Source organism: Astatotilapia calliptera, chromosome 11 (assembly GCF_900246225.1).
Source record: "Astatotilapia calliptera chromosome 11, fAstCal1.2, whole genome shotgun sequence".
Taxonomy (NCBI): domain Eukaryota; kingdom Metazoa; phylum Chordata; class Actinopteri; order Cichliformes; family Cichlidae; genus Astatotilapia; species Astatotilapia calliptera.
This window is the reverse complement of record NC_039312.1, coordinates 20,611,405-20,626,297: the sequence shown is the minus strand read 5'-3', so window position 1 is coordinate 20,626,297 and position 14,893 is coordinate 20,611,405. Positions and strand designations below refer to the sequence as shown.

Here is a 14,893-nt window from a genome sequence, read left to right as displayed (position 1 = left end):
GTCATGCAGGAGTCTCTGTGGACTGTGATGTTTGCAGATGACATTGTGATCCATGATGAGATTAGGGAGTGGCTGTAAGAGAACCTGCAGAGCTGATGGTATGCTCTGAGGAGTAGAAGAATGAAAATCTGAGGAACTAAGAAAGAATACATACATGTGAATGAGAGGGAGGTGCAAGGAGGTGGATGAGTTAAATATGTAGCACTGCCAAAGCTATAGGCTGTGCACAAAAGAAGCGAAGGAGAGGCAGGAGTGGATGGAGACAACTGTGTGGGATAATTTGTGAATGAAGGATAGCAGCATGACTGAAAGGGAAGGTTTACAAGATAGTAGTGAGACCTGCTATGATGTATGGTTTGGACACAGTAGTACTAACAAAAAGACAGGAGGAAGACTTGAAGATGCTCAGTTTTCAGTGGGAGTGACCAGGATTGTATAGGCCTGTCCTACGAAGCAGGTTTTCATCTTATCCAGGTAACTGTAGGGTTAAGCCTGTTTTTTCTTTATTAGAAAGGATTGATATATCACCATGGTAACTTACTGCAAAATTCCAGACTACAGATCAGCAAGTATGAAATCACCATCTACTGACCAATCAATTTTCTGGAAAACATTGTCAGCACTCCTGGAAGATCCAGACAGAAAGAAGATCTAAAGTTTTTAATAGCATCTCATACTTTGTGTTTCCCTGTTGATGATATATTTGTAGACACAACTTTCCTTTTTTTTAATGTCTGCAGTTTTTTAATTTTATTGCTTTGTAAGTTTGAGTATGTGATTTGAAAACAGAGCAACTACGTGCTATATCGAATTTGCATGTAGACAACGCTGATGCTCTGGAATAACCTTCCCCTCCAAATTAGACAAGCGTCATCAGTGCAGGTCTTTAAGTCCAGATTGAAAACCTATTTTTATTCCCTGGCTTTTAACTCTGTAGGAAACTGACACCTTCTTATTTATTTTATTGTATGTAATGATTTTATGGTATTTTTAATTTGGTTGTTGTTTTGATCTGTGTTGTTCAGCACTTTGGTCTGCCTGGTGTGTTCGTAAAGTGCTATACAAGTAAACGATGATGATGATGATGTTTGGATTCTGTTTTTACATTTATCCTTTACTTTCAAAGCATTATTTAACTGAGGCTGCAGCTGAAAGAATAAAAACGAAGACTGTATTTTATATATTAATGAATCAAAAATGTGGCTGTAACCCATGAGATTCTCCCTTCTTTTAATAACAGAGATGTGATATTGATAAATCTGTTCTTTCCTGGCTTGAAATAGGCTCAATATTTTAATTTATTTGCTCATTTCCAGTCTTACTTTTTCTGCAGCAGCTGCTTAATCTCACCATATTTTTCCCATAGCATAGTTTCAGTTTCCTTTTCAAAATCAGCCACCCTGCTGCCACTGGATGTATATATAATCGGTCAGATGGTGCCAACACCATTCCTTTCCTGAGAACTTAAAAAAGGAAAACCTGGGTTAATTCAACAACTTGATAGCCAGCTTTGTGTTAAACCAGCGGTCCCCAACCCCCGGGCCTCTGACCGGTACCGGACCGTGAGTCGTTTGGTACCGGGCCGCGAGAGTTGAGGTTCAGGTGTGAAATATATAGTTTTCAGGGTTTTTATCGGTTTTCAGGGTTATTTTGTTATCGTTTTTATCGTTTACTAGGTTTTCCTTGGTCTTTTCACGCGTTTTCTTTTTTTCGGTACCGGTACTAGTTTTATTTTGTTGTATTTATCCGCGACAACTTAAAGGCCGGTCCATGAAAATATTGTCGGGCATAAACCGGTCCGTGGCGCAAAACAAAAAAGGTTGGGGACCGCTGTGTTAGACTAAGTGAATCCAGAAAACAGAAAGATATTTGGGGTATTTATTTTAGTTGGCTCTTTGGACAGGGCTCAGATCTCTTCAGGCAGGCTATTACAAAGCTGAGGGCCCCTGATGGAAAAGCTGTGAACAGACATAGAGCTACAGTCAGGACCCAGACTCAGACAAGTTTTAACAAGGGATGAGTAAAATCTTAAAATCTATTGTAAAATGTTCAGAAAGCCAGTGGAGGCAAGCCAAGAGAGGGGTGATGTGATTCTGTCTGCTAAAACCAGTAAGAAGCTGAGCTGCTGAATTCACAACCAGTTGGAAGTGAGACAGTAGTTTTCCATTAGCGAGCAGACAGAGAGGATGGAGTTACAATAGTCCAGTCATTTTAATGTGAGGGGTAAAGCTAAGGGCTGGATAGAAAATAATACCTGAATACCAGTGGGGTTTTTGGAAACAGGCTCAGTGATGTTTAGTGAATAATAGGAATTCTGATTTTGTGGTATTGAGTCACCGAACATTTTTCAATGTTTAACATTACTGAGACTATCCCGAGGTAGTTATCATGAGGCATATATCTGTGTGCCACAGGTATCTTGGTGAGTTTTCAAAATATTATCAGGTAGAAGCAAAATCAGACTGAATTTCAAACCTTGCCAAACACCACAGATAATGCGATCTGTAAATAAAGAGAAATCACCTGGTGATAGGTGACGGTTCTCCACCTGTCACACTGCAAAACACTTTTGGAAGAAGATGATGATGAACGCACGTCTGAAGTCCACTGCTGTTCTGACAAAGCAACAAAATGTTTTGACCACCTTTGTTTAACAAGGTGGATTTTTTTTTTTCCCATTTTGGTGGAAGTGATTTATTAATTGACACACAAGGTTTAGACTTTTTTGCAGGCTAACAACAGTACGTGGCTGCATTTATAAACAGTATTTCTATGTATTTCCCCCTTTGTTCTCACTGTTACTGTAGCAGTGTCTTTTACAGCTAATATTGATCTCTGCCTTATAATTGTTTATTTGCTTTCAAAAATGATTTTAAATTGTTTACAATGTCCTTAACAAGCCGTAAAGAAATCTGGGAGATGCTTTTTAACAGCATTTGCACTTGATAAGAATAAACAATCTATCGAAATTTGCTCAGTGTGTTAATGTGCATATTGCATTTTACTGACATAGCCATTGGGTGTCACCACTACTCTGTGAATACGCTAGTGTCAGATCAGACTAGCTCAAAAGCAAGACAGATTTTAAATATTGCTTCCTGGTATAAATTAGAAAGTGAAAAAACCCTAAAACACATACACACATATATATATAATATTTCCTGTGATTTTAACTGATTTAATAACTGTTAAAGACAGCTGGACAATAGCTACTAAAAATACCATCACCCAGACAGCTCTGCGTATTATATCTCCTCCAAAAATAAAGCTGCTCTTTATGTCCACCAATCCAGAAAAACTGAATGAATCCATCATAAAATGATGGAGGATGACTGACATGTAGTCACAGATAACCGCATATCATAAAGTCTGCAGGGTATATTGAGAAGGGATGCATGGATGATGAGTTTTAGCACAGGTCAGGGCATCCCCATGTCTCTAAACCTGACCGACTCCAACAAACAGCTTCTCCGTCTTTAGAGGAGCAGTCATTTCGCTGCATTTCTCACCCACTCTCTCAGTCTCTCTCTTCCTCACCCTTTCTCCTCCTTTCCCTGCTCTGCTGCTGCTGGTGTTGAGCTCTCTCCACTTGTTTTCTACAGCCTCTCTTTCTCTTCACATCCCCATTTTTCCTCACTTTACATGTTTAATCTTCCTTCATCTTCACCTTCTCCCTCTATTTCTCCTTTTACCACTCTTTCTCTGCCGATACAGAGGAATGCAGAATGAAGCAAACTGTGGCTCTGTGGCTGTTGATACTTGCGACTCTGCTCCGGGGTGAGTGACTTTCACTGCGCTTTGAGCGAGACTGTGCTCGAACAAGTGTGTGTTTCCTGTTCTGCATGTGCTGTTGCATGTAAAGGTAGCGGATCATAGTAACTGGGGACAAAGCAGCTGATTTAGACAAAGAGAGTGGCCACTTGTGCACAGCCGTACAGAAAAATGGATTTATTTTTATGATGAGCCTGCAACACCACGATGTAATCATCTCCACTGCAGATCCCATAGGTTTGGCTGAGGCTTAGATTTTTTAGATGCTGAGATAGATAGATAGATAGATAGATAGATAGATAGATAGATAGATAGATAGATAGATAGATAGATAGATAGATAGATCGTATGTTTTATTTAGTGTAAATTTGAGTGCATTAATCTCACACCAATTACTATAGCACTTTTCATGTGCTTTTCCATTTTAAGCATATAGTAACTGTTTATAAGTTACTCAGTGTGCCTCCTGTATCCACCAGTGATCCAAATCAGGAGTGATTTGAAGCCCTCTCGGAGTTATAGGGTGAACAGACAAAGTTGCTGTGTGTGTCTGTCCAGGGTGTCTCAGTGTTTAATGGCCTCAGTATTTTCCGCATGGAATAAAGCTGACATTTTTACAGCAGTAGAAAACTCTGACAGTATGCTGGCGATCAATCAGCGATGTAAGTGATTAGAAAGAGTAGGCTTCTTTCTCTGTGCTCTCCCACCCGTTTCTCTTTGTTGCCTATGTTATCGTCTTACATCCTCTCTCGTATAGCTTTGCGCTCCATTTCACCTCAATTTGAGCTTGTCATCTGCTCCTCTGTTAGTGTGCCTCTTCTTCGCTTCTAGCCACCTATATAATTTCTACAGCACTCTACTCTAAACTCTATCATTGTAATCGCACCGTTTTTCTAAAATGTTTGCTCCCTGCCTTCTTTGACACAGCTTTCTTTTTGTGTCTGACTTTTACCTTGTGCTCTTATGTCTTTATTTATCTCTCTTTAAATTTTCTCTCCGTCCTTCTCCCCTCCCTTACACTCCCTTCCCCTCCCATGTTCAGTATCAATGCAGGGTCCTTACCAACGCTTTCTGCTCAAAGAGCTGCTGCGGGACTACAACCCCATGGAGAGACCGGTGGCCAACGACTCCCACAGTCTCACTGTTCAGTTCTCTTTTACACTAATGCAGGTCATGGATGTGGTACGTTTGGCATGAAACATGCATGCATTACAATCAGACAAGAAATAAAGTCACATTTTCCTCATTTTCCATAATGCATTTTTTTCCCTTTTATAATCAAAAGCTTCATTGCTTTTGAGATCGGGGCACGAATCCTCAGTCTTTCATTTATGTAAATTTAATTTCAGACACTTATTCTGTTTCCCCTGACAGCATGTTCTTGATTAACTTCAGTGCAGGGACAGTCACAAAAAGAGGAAAGTTATTAATGACTTGCATAATATAAAAATCTCTACTTTGGTAGATATCCACATGATTTTCTATCCCGTATGAAAGATTTTAAAAGGACATTTTTACCCATAAAGAGGATTGTGGACATTTTACATCACATACATTAGAAAAGCATAAGAAAGCACGGACGTGGGACACAATTACAAAAGCCAGAAATCATTTAAATATAAAGTCAGTGTACATTGTTTTAAGACCATTGTGCAACATGTGAGCTCATTCTTTCAAACACGAAATCATTTATTCTCTCATTTTCTTTCTGCCATGTAAGGATGAAAAGAACCAGCTGCTCACCACAAACGCCTGGCTGCAGATGGTGAGTATAATGGATAACATTAATGTAATATTGATCTGTGTCTACCCAAAGCCATTGCAGATGCACAGTATCAACCTAGATGCAAGTTGGGTTTTAGTTTATATGCTGCTCAGCAGGGAACAGCTTCTTCCTTCAACCCCAAACATGACCTTATTATGAGTATCTTGAGAATTGGCTGAATCTGGGCCAAACGACTAAGCTGTTTGTCTCATGTCAGCGTTATTTTTTATAACCCATATCAAAGTTTTGCCTCAGACAACTTTACCATCTTCTGCTGAGATAAGGAATTCCCTCTTCACCAGGGAGAAACTTGTCAGAACTGTAACTGTAAAAGAGGAGAGACATACCGTAAAGTAGGGGTGCTAAACATAAGGCCAGTGGGCCAGAATTGGCCCGGCATGATTCCAGTCCGACCCACAGGGTGGATTTAGAAAATGTTAAAGAAGGTGTGAGTTCAGGATTTTTAAGAAAGGCAATTTATACTACACCAAAATAATAAAGTACCGCATAAAGTTCCTCTTCTTTTTAAAATATCTACTATAAAACAAAATTTCATTTTTTAAACTGGGGCCACTGTGAAATAAATAAATAAATGAGCTATGGGAACATTTTCATTACACATTTTCTCACAAGCCCCCAAAATCTTGTTGGCAGCTTCCTTTCATTTACTACAGCAGCATTTTTATCATGCAGAAAAACTGAGATGTACTGTGGAAATCACACTTCTTTTTCCTATATCAAGATATCTCATGGACTCGTTGCACTGACAAAAAAGGGAGTTTCACTCACCCGGCCCACTTAAGATCAATTTGGGCTGTATGTGGCCTATGACCTAAAACGAGTTTGACATTACTGCTGTGAAGGATAAGCTGCTTGTATATCTACTACGATATAGAAATCATAATGGGTGTGTCTTCCTTCAGTTTTTTTTATGTATTTGTGGAGAGTATTTTTTAAATATCATTTTCCATTCATGGAGTTGTAATTGTGTCTCCCAGCAGTGGTACGACCACTACCTGCAGTGGAACCAGTCAGAATATCCTGGAGTAAAGAACCTTCGTTTTACCCCCGACCAGGTCTGGACGCCTGACATATTGCTGTATAACAGGTATGTGACGTACAAATACGGGTGTGTGCAACCAGTGCTGCTGGTAATTGCTGACTGGTCACTGTGCTATTGTCCTTCAGCGCTCATGATAAGTTTGATGCGACTTTTAAGACCTATGTGCTGGTCAACTCCAGTGGTTTCTGTGAGTATTTGCCTCCAGGTACGTTTTAGCAGAGGTTTATATTTTCCTTCAAACCATTTAGACCTTTAATCATTCTGCATAATTGCACTATTATTAATGCTGCAGCGTTTCATTAAATAACTTCGTCTTCCTTTAATTCCACATGGCTGCACCACTGAGCAACATTCATTTTATTATCCAGTATTTACTTGCTTTTTCTTGTTATTTATGCATTTCAAGGAATTTTTATCAGCACATGTAATGTCGATGTGAGATGGTTTCCATTTGACATCCAGCGCTGTGAGCTGAAGTTTGGCTCATGGACATTTGATGGTTGGCTGCTGGACATCCAGATGAAGGAGGCAGATGTATCAGGATACATGGCCAATGGCGAGTGGGACCTACTGGGTAGGATCCGCTGTCAAAAGCATGGATGACAGACTGTGTTGCTTAGTAACTGTGCTTACATTAACACCATACAGTATTGCAATTGTAAAGACTCACTTAATGAATACATATTATATATGAGTGCATGTCTGATTTGTTGCCATAGAACCTGAAGAACATGAATGCTTTTTGCTATGATGTTTTATATTTCCATACACGTTTACATCCTTATAAAATATCCCATGCAACACGGAATCATAATTTTTATAGCATCAGTCCTTGGTTTCTACAGTCTCTTAAGGGCTCTGTTTTTATAATGCTGGTCCTGTGCCAGATTCTTCTTATAGTTCTGATTTACAGTATTGTGCAAAAGTCTTGTACTCATTATTTTTTAATACTTTGATAGGATAATATTAATTATATGTGCAGTAATTTACTAAACCTGTGTAAAAAACCCACCCAGAATATAGTATGTATGGCAAAAACCACAGCTTGTGCAATTCTAATGAGCTTCAAAGTCAACCCTTATTCATCAGCATGGCCTGAACTCTTTCTTTAAGCGTCTCCAGGAGTAATTCTCAAAGCTTCTTGAAGGAGATTCAAAGCTCTTCTTTGGATGATTACTGCCTTTTATGATCACACGCTGCTTCAATAATGTTGAGGTCCAATCTCTGGGGAGGTCAATCCATGACTGATAGTGTTCCTATGTGTGTTTTTCTATCCAGGTATCCTTTTACTGTATTGACAGTGTGTTTTGGATCATTTTGATGCTGAAAACTGCGGTTGCTGCCTATCAGATGCTTTCTAGATGAGTTGCATTATGGATCAAATTCTGATAGTACTTTTCTGCATTCATATTTCCATCAGTTTTAACACCACCACTAGCTGAAATGCAGCCACAAACCATGACAGAGCCTCGGCTGTGTTTAAAGGATGGCTGTCGAAACTTACTGTTGTACCTCTCTCCTGACCTTGACAATGATTTGAACTTCAAATTTGAAGTCATCCTTCCATCCTGTTGAACTGATTTTCAGTCCAGTTCTTGAGTAGTTTGGCATACCTCGGCCTTTTTCTCCTTGTCTCCCTTCCTTAAGAATGGATTCTTGACAGCCTCGCTTCCACTGAGGCTTTCTGATGACAGTAGATGCATCAATGGAATGGCCAGATACATCTCAGGCACTGTGTCAGGTGGTCTTTGCTGCATTTTTTTTTTTTTTACTGTTTTTTAAGGACATGACTTTCAGATACCGTTCATCTCTGGTGGATTGTTTTTTAGACCTCCCACTTCTTTTTTTGTCCTCCACTTGTCCAGTTTCCTCAAATTTATTAAGGACACATTGCCCACCTTGCCCAGATATGCCAAGTTTTCAGCTAATAGTACTTTGGGAATCACCTTGTGGGTGTAAAAACACTATTTTATGCCTGTCAAACTGTGTTATCTTTGGCATGTTTCCTAGATTGAAATAAAGAAATTTGAACAAATTCAATGTTTTTTGCAATAGGCCGCTAGTGTCTAATAAAGTAATACAATTTAAAATAGTTCTTAGCTAACTTGTCTGCTGTTAAGTGTACACACAACACTGGTTCATCCCTTGAGATAGGCACATTTTTTACACTTGAATGATTCCCAGGTCTGTGTTAAGTGGCTTAACAAACAAAAAAATGTGAAAGACCTTCAGAGAGAGGAGAGAACTATTGCTCATGTCGATTTTTAAAAAAGAATTCAAGCAAGTCTGTCTTCTCGGAAGCAAAATATAAAGAAATGACTCGAGACTGTTGCACAGTATTGGATATACATGCAGCTTTCCCCACATACAATCACAAATATTCAGTGGATGCACCAAAATACATTTCATTAGTTATATTGATTTTCTGATATTCTTTATTTTTTGCTTCCCTGCTTTCTCATCGCTTACGCAGTTCCTATATCTCTATGCTTCCTAATTTTTCTCAGAGGTCCCAGGAGGTCGTAATGAGGTTTTCTATGAATGCTGTGTAGAGCCTTACCCCGACGTTACTTTTGTGGTGACGTTACGCAGAAGGACCCTGTTCTACGCTCTCAACCTCCTCATCCCCTGTGTGCTCCTCTCCTCCATGACCCTGCTGGTCTTCCTGCTGCCTGCCAACTCTGGGGAGAAAATCAGTCTGGGTGAGGAATAATAAGTGACCAGGGGAGCAGGGACAAGGCACAGTCTGACAATAAGCAAGGGAGATAATGAAAAACAAGAGGTGAATCTGCTTCTAAGATAAAATATGTTCTCTAGCTGCATATTATTCCTCACTCCTCTTGAGAAGGCAATGGCTTATTTCACTCCAGTGTTTTTCCAGCAGTCTTTCTCTGTTAACAATATTGGAAAACCTTCAGTCAGAGCCTTTGTACAGTGTCAGGAGGGATGTCGTGGTAGGGAGGAAAGACAAAGGCAGAAAAGATGAGAGGGAAGATGAAAAACAGTAAAATCGAATAAGTTTTCCTGGGAGTGTCAGTAATCCAGATGATTATGGCGAGAAGTCAAGTACAGCATACCAAATATACAGTTCTACTAAGTTTACTCATGTATTTTCTTCTCTTAAGGGCTTTTTCTTTTTTCTTTTCTTTTTTTGCAACCCACGACTCCCCGGTGTCTTGTGTTGGCCTCCAGGCATCACAGTTCTGCTTTCTCTGACTGTCTTCATGCTGATGGTTGCAGAGATTATGCCCGCCACTTCAGATTCTGTACCACTGATAGGTCAGGGGTTTTTTTCGACTGCATGTGAATTTGCATGTCAGTGTTGGAGATTTTGCAGGATGATAATCCCGTTTATAGCCAACAGATTAGTAGCAAAGTCTCACATGTGTTTCAGGTCAGTATTTCGCCAGCACCATGGTGATAGTTGGGATGTCAGTGGTAGCCACAGTCATCGTCCTCCAGTTCCATCACCATAACCCCGACAGTGGACACATGCCACGCTGGGTAAGTTGTGACAGTGAGTGAGATATTATACACAATGCAATACATATTTATCTGAAGTGTGTTTATGTGTGTGACTCCCTGTTCTTTCATTCGATTTGTATCTGTGTCCGTATCTTTCAGGTGAATTTAGTTCTGCTGCAGTGGGTTCCTTGGTTTCTGCGAATGAAGCGTCCAGGTGAGGGAGTGGTGCCTACTCTTTCCAACAGTCAGGCAGACTTCCAAAGCAAGACCCTGTCCTCTCCAACCACCACCACCACCACCATCCCCACACCAGCGCCCTCCGTCCTCCCACAGGGCCTGAACTCCTTGCAGGCCAGCCTGGCACAGCTCAACCTCCCTTTGCCACACTCACTGCCTCACCGTCCAAACTCTCAGGCTATCATCCTCCCTAATCCCATTCACAGAGATCCCAGTCCCAACCCACAACCCCAGCCTAATGGGCATCTGCCTTACATGGGATTCCAGACCTTCCACACCACAGCAGAGCTGGAACCGATCCAGAGAAACAGAACCACCAGTCATGGTAGGGGTAACAGTGAACTAGGAGAAGGAGAGGGAGCAGGAGCAGGAGGGGGACCAGTCCGCGATATACCACTTCATCACCAACACCAATCTTCTAAGTTTGTGAGCCCCACACAGGAACTTCCAGTGTGCCTGGACCCTGACCAATTAACCACAGCTTCTGGAGTCTGCGGCTTAGAGGCTGGGACTGGGAGATCAGCTGTGTTGCATGCCCACAGTGGGATGATTCGATCTGTGGCAGTGGACAACCAGCTGCAGGCTCTTCTGGCAGAGGTGCAGTTCTTAGTTGAACGTGTTCGTGAGCAGGACCGTCAGTTGAGCTTGGCAGAGCAGTGGCAGTTTGCCGCGGCGGTCATCGACCGGTTGTGCCTGGTTGGATTCAGTGTTTTCAACATTATCTGTACCATCGCTATCCTTATGGCTGCACCCAACTTTGGAATAGCACTCTCGAAAGACTTCCTCTAAGAGGCAAAAAAAGACATTTGATAGACCAAGGAGGTGTTAAGAGATGACACAGATACGGACGTGCTGGAAGCACAATTGCTCTCTAAGGCAGTCGGAAGTAAACAGCGAGTATTTCATGGACCGTGACACGTCAGTTTCGTCCTTTATCCTGTATACTGTAGACCTCATCATGCCTCCAACACTGTTACAGTGCTTTGTTTCATTATTTAATGATGGTTTGTGGACTAACTAACATATATTTAGTGTAGAAATAAATGCTTTTTGTGAAATAGACGCCTTAAAGATAGTTATCCCACAGCCTGACTTTATTAAATTTGTAAAATAGGATTACAGCTGCCCAGTCAAGAGAAACTAGACATAGAGGTTTTAAAGCAGAACTTATGTAAGAGTTTAAAAGTTCAGGGTTACATCAAGCCTAGCTTTGTGTACTGAGTATTAGTGAAAACTGTTATTTCTTAAATCTGCAGTGCCCATATTTTGTTAACAGTATCAAGGTGGTGTATGGGTTTCAATTGAATTCATTTTCTTTCAAGGTTTTCTTTTAGAAGGATGTCTATGCCTGCAAAAAATGTGATGAATCAGAGGCACTACGGATGAACTTCTGCATCTTCTTTAGCAACTGTGTTTGCTTGAGTTGGTAGTGAAGTGCTAAAAAACACCTCTCGCATACCGTCAAGGGAATATTTTCTGTCTATTGCATTTTAGTTTCTGTAAACTTACACACTGCATCGACGTGATGTTTCAAACATGCCCTCTGTTTATCGTTAAGGAGGATGCTTTTTGATTATCTATGAGAGCTTACTGCACTGAAAAGAAATGTTTCAAAACTCCTTATTTTGTTCATGATTTGTAATATTATAGTTTATCTGCTCTGGTGTCAGTAAAATTCAGACTGCAAAGGAAGAATCGATGATTAGTCATGTAAATTTCCCAAGGCTTTTATTTAATTACATGCATTACTCTCGCTCATCTATTGCCACGCTCGCGCTGTTGTGTATGCAGAAAAATGCAGTCCCTGTGATTGTGATTTTTAATGTAATGTATGATGTTGGACACTTTATTACCAGGGCTGTGACAGACTGAGCTGTAAGTAATGGCAGTAGAAATAAACAATCTTGTCTTTTGTATTCTCTACACATGCATCAAATTTTCAGTCTTTTCCCTCGTTCGCCTCCTCCCAGTCCAAGTTTTCAAAGCGACGTAGGAACAGAGGACAGGGGGAGTGAAGGAGAAGGGGAACAGCCAAAGAGGAAAAGGGAAGATAGAGGTAATGAAGCACAGCAATAGAGAGGGCAAAAGGAAAAAAGAGAGGGCGTCGCAGGAAGGGAGGGCTTTGCAGAGAGACACCGACAGAAAGGATGCAGAATGAAAGAGACGACGAATAGAACAAGGTGGTCTCATGACTTGGTTGAGAGAAACAGAGGAGGGAGCAAAAAAATGTGCTGAGAAAGCGGCAAGAGACCAATAAAGTTTTTTAACTGATTGCTCGTTAATGAGACAGGGGAAGGAAGAACGTGAAGAACAAACGTTCCCTCCTCCTCCTCCCTCTCCTCTATACTGCTGCTGAACTGTACTGTGTCTAGCATTTATGGGTGACTTGATGTTTATTCAGAACTGGAAGAGGATGTCCTCACTGGGATTTATGTGATGATCTTGGCAAAAATTCTCGTTTAAAATGATTGACTGGGAAATAATGCAAGCACATTATGAGGATTGAATTTGGCAAATTGGTGTCTTGGCACAGCCGGACTCGCACCTTTACCCCGAGGCTATTAATTTGACTTGTCCTCTATGTGCTGTAGGCTAGTTCACTATTGGAGAAATCTCTGTGTATTTCAACGGCCTACTGAACTCCTTTTGTCTGTAAAACTGGGCTGCTGAGAGATGCACTACAGCGCAGGTAATAAATCTGAGATACTCTCCTCCTTCACTGGCTCTTTCCTCCACCTGCTTTGTGTCGACAGCTCATGCAGATCTGTTTATTGGGAGGAGATGCACACTGAGTCATCCAAACAGACGAGCACAATGCAGCGGGATGCAGAAGACGCGTCGTGTCTATCAAGGGGCCACTGCAATCTGTGGCTGCAGCTGTCGCACGTACCTGCGCGCACACACACACACACACACATCCACGGATACCAAGAGCAGCGCAAACACAAACCCACGCACACATCGAGTGGTAAAGTAAGGGCTCTGCTGCAGACCTAATGCAGTAACCACTCATGGTCCTGAAGCTGTCTCTTTCTGTTGCTTCAGATCGCTTCCACACAAACTGTTCACTTACGGCTGCTTGTGCAGTGCTCTTGCTTTGCAATTTTTTTGCTTATGTGGGAAAAATAAGGCAGGGAGACAATCTAAAAGGATGGCGTAATCGCTGAAATACCATTTTGTCTTGTATTTTAATAAAGTTTAATTGATCAAAATGTGAAAAAGCTGCTGAACTCAAATAAGCTGAAACTTGTTTTTATAGTTCACTCACTTGCCAATCAGCTTTTGCCACAGTCAGCATGACAAGCAGGAGCTGTCAGGTTGCCAGCCCATAATAGGTTTTCCACAGAAGCTCACTCCTTACTTAGATGTAAACTGAAGAAACCCACCAGTGCAGCGAGAATATGCAATATGCACACACACACACACAGACTTAGACAACCGAGACAGTAAGGGTGATCACTTAGCCACTGTAACAACACTTATCTATTAATATTTTAACTCTAAAGTGTTGAATTTTATATATCAAAATTTATCTATAATTCAGAATGTACATTTAGTGGCCACTTCATTACGTACAGCTTGCCTTTACTGGGTTGGACCTCTTTTACCTTCAGAGCTGCATTAATTCTTAGCGGCATAGAATTAACAAGGTGCTGGAAACACTCCTCAGAGACTTTGGTCCATATCGATGTGACAGCATCACACAGTTGCTGCAGATTTGTCAGCTGCACATGCATGATGTGAATCAACACATCAGAAGGTGCTCTATTAGATGGTGTTGGTAACTGTGGAGACAGTGAACTCAATGTCATGTTCAACAAACACGAGATGATCTGAGCTTTGTGACATTGTGTGTGAACCGGCTGGAAGCTGCCATAAGAAGATGGTCATAAAATATTATTACACATCATTACACCACAGGCAGCACCCAGAATTGTGGATACAAAGTAGGATGGATTCACGATTTCATGGTATTTACACCAACTTCTGACCGTAAAATCCAAATGAGTGCTGCTGTAGCTCATCTACTTCATGTGCTGCCCTCAGAGGTGCTCTTCTGAACACCTTGGTTGCAGCAAGACGTTATTTTAGTTACTGTTGCCTTCCTATCAGCTCAAAGCAGTCTGGCTCTTTTCCTCTGACCTCTGGTATCAACGAGGCATTTTCACTGGATATTTTCTTTTTTTCAGACCATTCCCTGTAAACCCTAGAGTTGGTTGTGTGTGAAAATTTCACTAGATCTGCAGATTCTCAAATACTACCAGCCGTATCATCCTCCAATTTTAAGACTTCATTTAGTTCACTGAAATTTGGACTTAAAAAACTGAACTTAAATTATCACTGAAACTAAGCAATTTAGCTAAATACCTAAGTGACTCTTTCCATTATATGTCACCAGTCATCAGAGCCATCATATTATGTGGGTGGGATGTATCAGGGTTGTGAGATACAAATGCTTACCCATTAAAAGTAAGTTTTTCAGGCCTGCTGGTGAATATTTTACAAAAGGTGATCAAACCTTCAGAAACAGCTCACCTTTTTATTTTAGGCCAGCCTGTAATCTTTCATGCTGGAGGCCGTTAAAAAGCTCT

General features: G+C 41.0%; 1 protein-coding gene across 2 annotated transcripts; it reads left to right on the top strand.

Annotated features, from left to right (window-relative positions):
* Positions 1–3,710: 3,710 nt before the first annotated feature.
* LOC113032018 (neuronal acetylcholine receptor subunit alpha-7-like) lies at positions 3,711–12,158 on the top strand. Of its 2 annotated transcripts, none has more exons than XM_026184655.1 (10): positions 3,711–3,777; positions 4,814–4,953; positions 5,492–5,536; positions 6,538–6,644; positions 6,725–6,804; positions 7,006–7,173; positions 9,107–9,301; positions 9,792–9,878; positions 9,994–10,103; positions 10,224–12,158. In XM_026184655.1, the coding sequence occupies exons 1-10, from the start codon at positions 3,726–3,728 to the stop codon at positions 11,088–11,090; spliced, it is 1,851 nt and encodes a 616-aa protein (XP_026040440.1). In that variant the 5' UTR covers positions 3,711–3,725; the 3' UTR covers positions 11,091–12,158. The 2 variants fall into 2 exon arrangements, with proteins under 2 accessions (XP_026040440.1, XP_026040439.1); XM_026184654.1 differs by having other exon boundaries at positions 6,535–6,644.
* The last annotated feature ends 2,735 nt before the right edge of the window (positions 12,159–14,893 follow it).